Below are 11,779 nucleotides of genomic sequence, written 5' to 3' on the forward strand. Positions count from 1 at the left end.
AGAGGTCACCGGATATTAACCACATCTGTCCCAGCCTTCTGGGTGGAAAACAGGCCATGCATCTATCTCTCTTTGAAGGAACAACACTGTGTGTTTAACATTCCTGGTTCCCCTAGTTCTTGTCTGTGAACACAGGATCTCCGTGCCGCCTAACAAAACACAAAGTCTAGGTCCTTGGTTCAGGCCCTAAGAGCCCCATAGTTGGCCTACAGGGTCTGCTGGGACACTTCCATCCCAGCCTGCTCCCTGGACCTGTGTGTGCTCCCTACATCCCCAGAAGCCCCACCTCACCCCCACCTCATCCTCCAGCCCAGCCACTTCCAGCCTTGACCCTTGAATGAAGATGAGGTCTTGTGGTGGGATTATTAATTGTGCCTCAGTTTCCCATTCTTTAGATGGGGGGGCTCAGCCTGTGGGGTGTGTTGTAGAAATGGCACAAGTCAGCAGTGGCAAGTGAGTGTGACTCCAGTCACACTTATGGTGCCACACATTTCCTGGGCAGACAGGTATGGAGCTGCCCCATTTAGGAGGCAAACCTGTTTGTTTGTTTGTTTGTTTGTTTGTTTGTTTGTTTGTTTTTCAAGACATGGTTTCTCTGTGTAGCCCTGGCTGTCCTGGAACTCACTCTGTGTAGACCAGGCTGGCCTCAAACTCAGAAATCCACCTGCCTCTGCCTCCCAAGTGCCGGGACTAAAGGCGTGCGCCACCATCGCCCGGCCTTGTTTTTTTAAAAGTAGTAGTCTCAAGCAGCCCAGGCCAATCGCAAATTCTAACACACAGCTGAAGCTGGTGTGAGCTCCTGATCCCCCTGCCTCTGGCACCGAGGGCTGGATTTACAGTCCTAGCTACCATACTGAACTGGTGACACTGAGTTTCCAGTGGACAGGAGATGGGTGAGCCAGGCCTTACACACAGAAGAGACATCCGGGAAATCTCTGGACGCCCTGTTATCATGGCCCTAGCCATGGCTTCCATGAGGCTGAGGAATCCAGGCTCCGTACCTGGAGCTCCCATCCCTGTGGACAAAGGCCAACAGGCTCTGTAGGGAAGAAGATGGATATAAGGACCCAGCAGGACAGTGGCTAGCACAGGTCAACCAGGGAGTATCCTCCAGGCTGTGTGGCCCCCACCCAGGTGCAGGCAACTATGGGGAAGGTGGGTGTGGGGCAGTGGGCCTACACTCCCCACCCCATTTCCTTCTCCCCTCCAGCAGCTCCAGATGCTAGGGGGAACTAGTAGGCCCGGAACTCTCTGGGTGAGCTGTCCCCTCCTGCCCTTGTGCCATCCGAACATGCCTAAACTGGGCTTCAGATCTGGTTCCCCGGCTGCCTCTCAGAGCCCTAGAAGGCTCATGGTTCACAAGCAGCCTAGAGAAGCAGGGAAGACGTAGTGAGCAGTGCTGTCCCGTCGGAGGCTGTTCAGGAACTCAGGAGGGTTCAGCAGGCAAATAGCCCTGCTTACCACGGTGGCTTTGCTCAGGGCTTATGAATAATCTGGTCCCAAGGGGGACCCCACAGAGTTTTTCAGCCAGCCAGGCACTAGTACTGGAGGGAGGAACTCACCCCTCAGAGCTGAACTGAAGTCCCCAGTGATGAAAGAGGGCAGTTGGCCTGATCACAACACTAAACCCCCGACTTCCTGCTCACTAAAGCACAGACAAATAAATGTAGGTGACACGCGGGCTGCCAGTTTGATCGGGAAAATGAACGGCAATTGGATTTTGCCCTTTTTTATTTAAAGTTTTTATCGATTCCTATGGAGTGGATTAAATATGAACAGCGGACTGAGAAGGCGTCTGAGCGCCTCCGTGGGGGACTCGGGACACATCAGTCTCAGCAGAGACGGACCGTGGCCCAGAGGCTCTGCCCACGAAGGTGCCCTCTGACTGCCTGGGAATTAAATGCAGTTGAAGTGGAAACTTGGGCTGTCCTTGCTCTCTGGGGCTCACAGTCTGAACAAAATGGAGAGAAAGTGGGGTGGGGGAGGGGGAGGGGGAGGGCACAGAAGGCAGGCTGTGTAGCTGAAGAGACAGGCCCTGGCAGAAAGGCTAGGACAGGGGAGGGTCTCTCTTTAGGTCGAGCTGGATGTGGAGAAGCTTGGAGACCATCCTCTGCCGTGGAATCCATGCCAAACATTAGACCTGAACCTTTTCCCAGGGCCACAGAGGCTCTCTTCCCCCTCCCCCCACCTCCAGAAGTCTCACCCCTGTGCTCAGCACCCTGAGGCAGGTGTCACCTTGACTATATCAGGTAGCCTGCACCTGACCCCCTCTCTTCCTCCACAGACTGCTGTCCACTGGGATGTGGGCAAACACCAGGCCTCAGAATGCCGGGGCACCAGCCCTGCTGTTTCTGGAGGAGCCACCAGAGGCTGTTGCCCGGCCTGGCTCTGCCACCAGCCCAGGGCCACCGTGGCCTTCTTCCTTAAGTCACCTCCACATTTTCCTTGCCCCCCTCTCCCTGGCATGACCTGAGTCCTGAGGAACATCCCTGCCAATACAGATACCCGACCTTCCTGCCTGCCATTCCATCACCTAATGCCCAAGGGCAACAGGCAGAGAGAACGGATGGCACAGTGGTGCTCACCCAGTGAGGAAGGAGCCCTACTCTCAGCCCTTAGGCGATGAAGTTTTAAATCTGTCTTCTTCCCCACGTGAGCCAGTGGCCCCAGAGCTATCCCTTCCAGCACCCTAAAGAAAGTAGGGCTCTATGAGCTCTGCTGGTAATTTACGAGTTCTTTTTCTAAGCAATGAGGCTCCTCCTGCCCCATTAGGTCACTATCTGACCTCACCTAACAAAGAGCCCCTGAGTGGATGAGTAGGCTGGGCAGCCTCTGCCGATCAGGGGGTCACCACTCTGGGACCCGGAGCTCAGCATTCATTAGGAGATCCAGATGCTGGGGCCAACCCAGAGAAGCCAAGCACTGGCTCAGAATAGCACAGCTAGAAGCCAGGCTTGCCCCAGAGTGGGGCACAGCAGTCTATCACTGTGCGGTAAGTTTCTATCAATGTTCCCCTCCAAGATTCCAGGATGGCGTCCCGCAAGGCTGTGGTCGTCTTGCTAATGGTATATGCAGCTGCCATGCTGACCTCCCAGATTGCAGCCTTCGTTCCCACCTTCACGTGGACTGAACTCCAGAGAATGCAGGTAAGATGCGCGCGCAGGCATGCTCGCAGGCACGCCCACATACACGCACCCACCCACGCACCCGTGCACCCCCACTCGCCCGCATGCAAGTGCCCACGCAACCACGCTCGCACCTACCCACACACATACGCACGCAATCCCTGAGGAATTGCTGCTCTCTCAAGCCCAGGCATTTTTGGTAAGACCCTAGCTGCAGTTCCAGGAGCAAGAGCACCCAGACAGCAGCGATCCTCTGTCCCCTTCGCCATTATCACTCAGAGCGGTGTGCAGCTCACTCCTCACACCCCTCCAGACGGAGACGTGTTTCCCAGGCTTCTCTGTGGTACCATGGACCGCCCTGAGCCTACACTTGTAGATCTGTCCAAGGAGCAGACAGGTGTCCCACACAAGACGATGAAGAACTGACATTTTTAGACAAAAGAAAGGCATCAAGTGGGCTCATCCCAGCACTCAGGCAGTAGAGGCAGGAAGATCAGGGGTTCAAGGTCAACCTTGGCTACAAATGGAGTTTGAGACTAAACTACAAGAAATCCTGTCTTTTTTGTTTGTTTGTTTGTTTGTTTGTTTGTTTTTTGTTTTTCGAGACAGGGTTTCTCTGTGTAGCACTGGCTGTCCTGGAACTCGCTCTGTAGACCAGGCTAGCCTTGAACTCAGAAATCTGCCTGCCTCTGCCTCCCAAATGCTGGGATTAAAGGGGTGCGCCACCACCGCCCGGCCAAGAGATCCTGTCTTAAGAATCCCCCTGTGGGGCTGGAGAGATGGCTAAGAGCACTGACTGCTCTTCCAGAGGTCCTGAGTTCAAATCCCAGCAACCACATGGTGGCTCACAACCATCTGTAATGAGATCTGATGCCCTCTTCTGGTGTGTCTGAAGACAGCTACAGTGTATTCATATATAATAAATAAATCTTTAAAAAAAAAAAAAAAAGAATCCCCCTGTGGCAATGCCACGGGAGATCTCTACCTCTAAGTGACCCTGGGACTAAGCATTGGGGTTCAGGGATAGAAATCCTGGACTGCCATGAAAAGTTGAGCCTGAATCCTTGGGAGAATAGAGGACCAGGATGCTGGGAGTCATAGCCAGGGTGAGCTGCACAACCTTCCTTCCCTAGAGAGTCAAAAACAAAAAACAAAAAACAACAACAAAAAAACAAGGCCCAACGGAACTCCAGGGGGTATGGCTAAGGAAAAGCAGGGAAGCCATCCTGGCTTCTGGGACACTTGGCTTCACACTTCAAGGGGAGTCTGGACATTCAAGGGGAGCAGACATTTGGGTTCCTTGAATCCACAGAGAATGAAATGGGGTTCTCCTGCCCCACCCAGCTGAAGGCTGAGAAGTTGTCCAGGGACCTGACAGCTTGCTCTACCCCAGCCTGTCCTTGAATACACCCCTCCCTGTATGGGACAGGCCATGCTGAATCCAGATGACACTCTGGAACAGGTTGTATGTGCACCTTCCCCTGATCACCAGATTGTTCTAGTGCCTGCAGGGCAGGCCACAGGACCACCCCAAGCGTCACCAGAGATGCCAATGGGTTTATCTGACTGGAGGGCTGGCATGTTGCAGACTGGGTGGGGCTAGATTCAAACAGTATGACTCATAGGAGCTCCAGCTCTCTAAGGCACCCGGGAATGGGCTGCATTAATGTGCACCCCCCATGGGCTGTATTAATGTGCGCAGTAGTTTTCCTTCTAATTGCCGAAAGCCGCAATTTTTATGAAGAAACTGCTTATTCCTCTGCCCATAACTCATCTCCCTGTTTCGCCTCTAATAAATCACTTCCCAGGGACTGGGAGTTCCTGGCCACCCCATGGCGCCCTCACAGGCTAGAATGTCTACTACCTTCTTTATAGGCTCTCTGCTAAGAAAGACACATTTGCACACTTAAATATGCATGAAGGACAGTCATTACTCTCCCGTTTTAAGTTAATTAACAGTAACTGTCTGGGTGCTATTTTTTAAGCACCAAGAAACGGTGCCTTGGAAGTGGCTAGGTTGTGGACAACCCCGAGCCTGGCTGTAAGCCACCGAGAGGCTTCAAGGCATCTGAGAGGCATCGCGCAGGGGGCACAGGAAATAAAGGCTCTCTTGGAGTTAGGGAGTTTGGATCGTGGGAGTTTGGGTCAGGTGGTCAGAGACAGGTGAGGGTGGTTGAGGCAGCTAGAAGAAGGCACAGTTATCAGTGTGGTTTACTGCTGTGGGAAAGAGAATGGAGCCAGGCCCAGAAGACCAAGCAGGCAAGACTTATGGACCTCCGGGAGCTCATTCCCAAAGGAGAAACCCAAATCACCAAAGTGAGCAGACAGTGAAGTGAATGTTTTGAATTTTGACTTCTTTTTAAAAACAAAAAAATATGATGAGTGTTTTACTCCCAGGTGTGGGGATATGGGGCTGCTTTGAACTGTCTGCAACAGCTATGATTTGCCTCGTGCTCTAGCAGAGGTGTGGTTTTGCCAGCTGCAAATAATTTCTGTGATTGCATGGCATTTGGAATTCTGGGAACTTTTCAGAGGGTGTATAATTGCTAGGGCCCTGAGAGAAGGGTTAGCTGATTGTTGGTCATTGAGGGAGGTTGGCTGGGGTTTGTTAGTAGCCATAGTCAAAGAAGAAACAAAAGGAAAGAAATTAGATTCAGGGATCTCTCTCTCCTCTCCTTCTTTCTCTCCTATCTAGGCATAGGGGGTGAAACCAAAGGGATAAAGGGTGGGAAAATGAAGAACCCACTAAGTAGCTTGGACCAGCTACAGTATAGGATGTGTTTCTCCAACCTGGCAAGGACAGCCAGCAGTGGAATGTTCTAGGCCACAACAGTAACCAGGGCATGTAGGCATGAGCTCTGTCACAGGACAGAAAGATGGACCCAGCAACGAGACAAAGCCATGCAGGCATCTGAGAATGGTGGACAGAGTACTCAGGGCACTGGGTCCAGAGGAGGCAGGAGATAGTGGTCTCTCCATCTTTCCTGGGCAGGAAAGGAGTAGGACTTGCAGACCCAGGCCTGGTCCCTTGGCACTGGGAACTGCTGGTTGCAGGCAGACTCTTTCATTCAGGGGTTGGATGGATGAACCCCTCCAGGCACTGGGGAGACAGCAAAGGAAACACAACATCCCTTATCCTTGGGGGAGAGCAGAGGAGGACTAACTAGAGGTAACAGCCTCAAACAGGTAAGTAAGCGAGTCCAACAGTGTGGTACACAGGGAGAGGCAGAGGGTTGGGGGTTGGGGGTGTGTATTCAGCCTCCTGAGTATGTTTTAGTAAATACAAGACCCAAAGAAAAGGTGGTCAAGAATGTCTCGAGGGAAAGACATCCAGGTAAAGGAAACATTGGTTGTGCAAAGGTCCTGGGACAGAAAAGAGCCTTATTCACAAATAAGGAGAGAAAGGCCAGAGCAGAGGAAGGAGGGTGAGAGTGGGGTCAGGGCTGCATGTTTTGGACTTGGGGTTCACTCTGCTGAGACAGGAGCCTTTGGGGGCTTTGGTCAACATAGGAACATGGTCTGATTTTTATTTTAAAGGGGGCTGCCCAACTGCTGTATTTGAGAATGGGCTGTGGGGGTGCGGGGACTGGAGGACAATGAAGATTGTGGAGAGGGGGAAGTGGAAGTTGGGGGATCGGGACCCAGAGTGGCTCGAGATGGATCCCCACAGGATTTTCTGTCTGATGCAAGATCTGAGGAAAGAGAGTCACAGAAATGGACGGAGGAGCAGAGGGGCTGGCGCCTCAGGCTCGGAGCTGGAGCAGCCAGCGGGACTCTAGCGACTCCAGCGGAGGCAGTGAGGCCGGAAGCTGAGCCTCTGTCTTAGGATTACGACTCCCAGAGATGAAACACTGTAACCAAGAACGTGGGGTGGAAAGGGTTTATTTGGCTTACAGTTCCACATTGCTGCTCATCATGAAAGTCAAGGCGGGAACCTGGAGGCAGGAGCTGATGCAGAGGCCATGGAGAGTTACTGGCATGCTCCTCATGGCTTGCTCAACCTGTTTTCTCACAGAACCCAGGACCACCAGCCTAGGGATGGCACCACCCATGGTGAGCGGGGCCTTTCCATCAACCACTAATTAAGAAAATGCCCTTCAGGCTTGCCTATAGCCAGATTTTATGGACACATTTTTTTTTTTTTTTTAAAATTGAGGTCTCTTCTCTCAGACAACGCTTATGTCAAGTTGACATACAATTAGCCAGGACAGCCTCTGAACTGCAAGGAGCCATTGGCATCCAGTTAGAGAAACCACCCAATCAGGTAGAACAGTCTTAGGAGAGAGGCGGGGGGGGGGGGGGAAGGGGGCAACAATAAGAATGTGGGTCTTACTGAAAGAAATGGATGGGGTTTGAAATCAGGTCTAGCCGGGCGGTGGTGGCGCACGCCTTTAATCCCAGCACTTGGGAGGCAGAGGCAGGTAGATTTCTGAGTTTGAGGCCAGCCTGGTCTACAGAGTGAGTTCCAGGACAGCCAGGGCTATACAGAGAAACCCTGTCTTGAAAAAAAAGAAAAAAGAAAGAAAAAAAGAAAAAGAAATCAGGTCTAGGAGAATCCCCGTCGGGCCTCCGCTGTACAACCCTATAGGGAGCTTGGGCGTGACATCAGGGAGAAGGGGGCTTCCTGAGACCACACTGCAGTCACAGTAGGAGGCCCAGCTTCGGGTGTCACTGCTCACTCAAGCCTGTGGGTGACATCTCCGTGTGGGACCTTCCCCCTGGGACTCTGGAAGAGGGCACTGAGAGTGAGATCTACTGTTGGTGCCAAGTTGCTCAGGGGACAGGAGGACAAGAGCACATCCTTCCCAGGATACTCATGGACATCTTCCCAGGGGCCTGTGCATTTACACAGGTCCATTTACACTGGAGCCTCCCCTCCCCTCTTCCACAAAGTGCAAACACTTACGTTTTCCCCTTCCTGGAATCACTTGGGACAAGCCTGGTACTTGGGGAGGGTCCAGTGTTGGCAGAATCATGGGGCGATTCTGTTCAGGTGGGTTTGTGCCCACTGCCCACATGTCCCTTCAGTTCCAGCCTCCCCAGCGGGACTCAGCCCCGTGGCAAAGTGGAGAAGGCACTAGAATTCCTGAGGAGTGGGGTGGAGCAGAGTGGTGTACTACGGTAGGTCCCTCCTGCCACCTGTAGGGCGCCCGGGGGTTAGCACCCCTGCGCCTCACTCACTGGCTAACAGCTTATTTCACGCCTGACTGCTCCGGCGGGCGCAAATGGGAGTGCGAATGACCGCTAGGCAGCTGGAAAAGTACCAGGCAGCCCTGGAAGGGCTGCCGAGGGAGGCCATGTCGCTGGACCCCTTTGGTAAGCACGTGAGGGTGGTATCTCTGTGGCTTAAACCAGGCCGACCACCCTGCCATTGAAATTTTAGGAGGCACCCAGCAGGGTTTGAGGGCTGTGGGTTTTGCTCTTGTGAGGTGTTTCCTCCGAGAGCAGAGGCGAGGCGCGTGGCCTGCCGCCTTGTTCCAAGCCTCCAGCCCGGGGCCTTTCCAGGTGTCCTTCCTACCCACCAGAACTGCCCTCCCCCATATAACGTCAACCTTCCCAGATACCACAGAGACTGCGGGAAGAAAGTGCAAACACTAACAGTTTCCCTGCCTCGGATTGATTTTTTTTTCCCTGCAAACTGAAATCTCACATCCTTTCCGCCTTGCCTGGTTCAAGGTCTTCTCCGGTTAGTTTTTTGCAAAGCTGGATCTTGTCTGACAAACCACTACTAATTATTTCTCCTGGTCTCTGGGAGGAGAGGAGAGATGGGGAGGAGGTGTTGGAGATGGAGACACTCTGAGGTTAAATGACTTGCCCCAGGCTACAGAGAGCTTCCAGGCTCTGCCAGAGCCTTCCACCTCTCTGCCCTCCTCCCTGGACCTGGGGTCCCAGCGAGAAGACAGGTTCATAAGCAGGCACTTGCTCCTGCAAGCCCCGTGATGGTCCTGTGGAGAGGAGGTGGGGGCCTTGCTCACTCCAGCGAGACGCAGGAGCCTGTGTGTGCACACTATAGTGTGAAACAAAGTCCCTTTGTGAGGGAGCACACCCCTCCCTCTCCAGCAAATAAAGCTTCCGTTCCCAAGAGATGCCTCTTTTATTTAATGGCCTAATTTCCAAAGGGCAAACTGGGGCTGAGGGAAAGTGCAGGGGAGGAGGAGTAACCCTCAGAAAGAGCTGTATGCACGTTAGCAAAATGAGCAGGCAGATGGGGAAATGTGCTGTCACCCTTCCCACCTCCCACCCCTGGCGCTGGAGGGAAACAGACCCAGAGAGGCGTCAGCTTTGCCCATACATGACACAGTATCAACACAAGGACCGGGTCTGTCATCCTGAACATGGTCTGCTTTCTGTCTGGGATCACTGGGCCTCCTTATTCACCCCTGCTGAGTAACTTCTTTTTTTTTTTTTTTTTTTTTGGTTTTTCGAGACAGGGTTTCTCTGTGTAGTCCTGGCTGTCCTGGGAACTCACTCTGTAGACCAGGCTGGCCTCGAACTCAGAAATCCACCTGCCTCTGCCTCCCAAGTGCTGGGATTAAAGGTGTGCGCCACCACTGCCCGGCTCGCTGAGTAACTTCTAAGGGATCTTTTAACCTCACTGAAGCTCTGAGTGTTAGCCCCATAGAGCACTGGCCCCCAACGCCCAGCAAAGAGTAGATGACTGTTGTCTGAAGTGGAAACTAAGAGTTCTTTGGAGAGTCAGTTGTGTTGGATGGTGTTTTGCTGGGGGCAAACTCATGAAAGGAATGTTCCCCTGAAGCAGACACAGGAGAGAGGATGTTCTAACCCTAGCTCGGGAAAGGACACTCAGCGATGAAGGATTTACTAACAACACGCATGTATTGGTCTGCCTTACATTGCATATTGAGCTGCATGCGTCAGGACTCCAGAGAGAGAAAAGCACCACAAAACTTCTGGCGGCGTGCTGCAGTTTGTCGCCGCTTCCTCGGACTTGGGCTGATTGAATGCATGTGCTGAGGCAAGACCCGTGGGGGACACGCGGTGTTTGGAGGGGATAAGTAGGACTCCACAGAGTGACGGAGACAGAGCTTGGCTTTCTGGTACTGCTAGCTGTGCGACGCTTGCTGCTCTCCTGTCTTCGCTGATCTTCACTTCCCCTGAGAAAAGCACAGCTGAGAACTTCTGCTGTTCCTGTTGGTCCTTCCTGCTGACTCCGAGGCTGAGGCCTGGCCGTCTCTGCTAGGTTGTGTCACTGCTGTTGCTAACTGGACTGCTGGCGTATCCGTGAAGTATGAACTGTTTGCAAGTTGATCAAGCTGCTGCCGCTGGTGACCTGTGAACTGAACTGCCGGTCTCCAGACAACACAGACAGGAGCTGCTTCAAAGAACCTTTCTAAACAGATCCACTTCTCCCCACCCGACACCCCCATATCATATCTGGTGGGTGGTGGGGTACAAGGGAGGTTAAAGTATTTAAGAACCATCATTAAAAATTAGATTTGAAAAAAAATCAAAGTTGTCATTGTCACCTTGTGACGTGTCCAGAATCTGCAGCAAAAAAACCCACATGGCCAACCCGCTTATTTCTGCCTCCTAAACAAAACAGGACGGGAAATTCCATTCTGACGTTATAGTCACAAATGTTCATTTATTTATAAACTAGAGCCACATAGGAATCCCAGCTCTCGCCAACACAGGTTACTAGCAGTTAGCCACTGCGCCCAACCCCATTGCTACCTGCCTTTCTGCTGGCAGAGAGGGCTCTGGAGAGAGGAACCAGTACAAGAACTCCCTACCCTACCTCCCTTGCTAGGGACACTGAGTTCCCTGGCTGCTTCTGTGGGAACAGACCCTGCCCTGCCAGATGACCCCACACGTCCCCAAAACACACACCACATGCCTCAGAGCAGAGTGTCTGGGGACTGATGTCAAGATTTGACCTCCAGGTGGAGAGGCCGGCACCCAGACTCCGCCTCCCCCATCCAGCTACCTCGCTGTTCACCCAGCCACATTCTTCCAAATGCTGAAGAGCAAGAGGCTCTGGCATTCTTCTGGGCAAGAAACATTTCCTACAGTTCCCCTCCCCCTCTGCCCTCTGGTGAGACCATGTCCCCTGTCCCCAGAAGGGAACTTCCATTCCCTGGGTATCAGGCGGGGAACTGGTAACCTGTAGAGTTTTGTCCTAAGCTCCTGGGGTCTGGAGAGCGTACTGGCTCTGGGAAGGGACCACAATCCCCTGGGTGGCTTCTCCACATGAAGTCTCTTCAGAATTCTCTTATTTTTTAAGCTGGGAGTTGGTCGGTGGAGTGTAGCCCCTGGGGGATGAGGTGCTGCTGTCTCTGCAGAAAAACAGGGGTTCATTCAGAATGGGCGGGCAGCCAGTGAGCGGACGCTGTCCCCCGCCCTGCAGCCAGCCCTTGAGAGAAACCCTGTCTCGAAAAAAAAAAAAAAAAAAAGAAAGAAAAAGAAAAACTCTAGTATTGGGACTGGAAAGATGGTTCATCAGTTAAAAAGGAACTCAAAGGACCCAAGTTTGGTTCCCAACACCCACAGTGGGCACTTCATAACCACAGCTCTAGAAGGATCTATCGCCCTCTTCTGGCTTCTCTAAGCAACTACACACACACCACCAACAACTCAGCCTGGGCGGTAGTGGTGCACACCTTTAATCCCAGCACGCAGGAGGCAGAGGGGAG

The 11,779-nt window shown here is 52.8% G+C and overlaps 1 protein-coding gene across 1 annotated transcript; it reads left to right on the forward strand.

Moving 5' to 3' along the window:
* Positions 1-3,029: 3,029 nt before the first annotated feature.
* Positions 3,030-8,500, forward strand: Mln (motilin). The gene is made up of 2 exons (XM_028777090.1): positions 3,030-3,146; positions 8,333-8,500. Exons 1-2 carry the CDS (start codon positions 3,030-3,032, stop codon positions 8,498-8,500), a joined length of 285 nt encoding a protein of 94 aa, XP_028632923.1.
* The last annotated feature ends 3,279 nt before the right edge of the window (positions 8,501-11,779 follow it).

Source organism: Grammomys surdaster, unplaced genomic scaffold (assembly GCF_004785775.1).
Source record: "Grammomys surdaster isolate TR1022 unplaced genomic scaffold, NIH_TR_1.0 277, whole genome shotgun sequence".
Lineage (NCBI taxonomy): Eukaryota > Metazoa > Chordata > Mammalia > Rodentia > Muridae > Grammomys > Grammomys surdaster.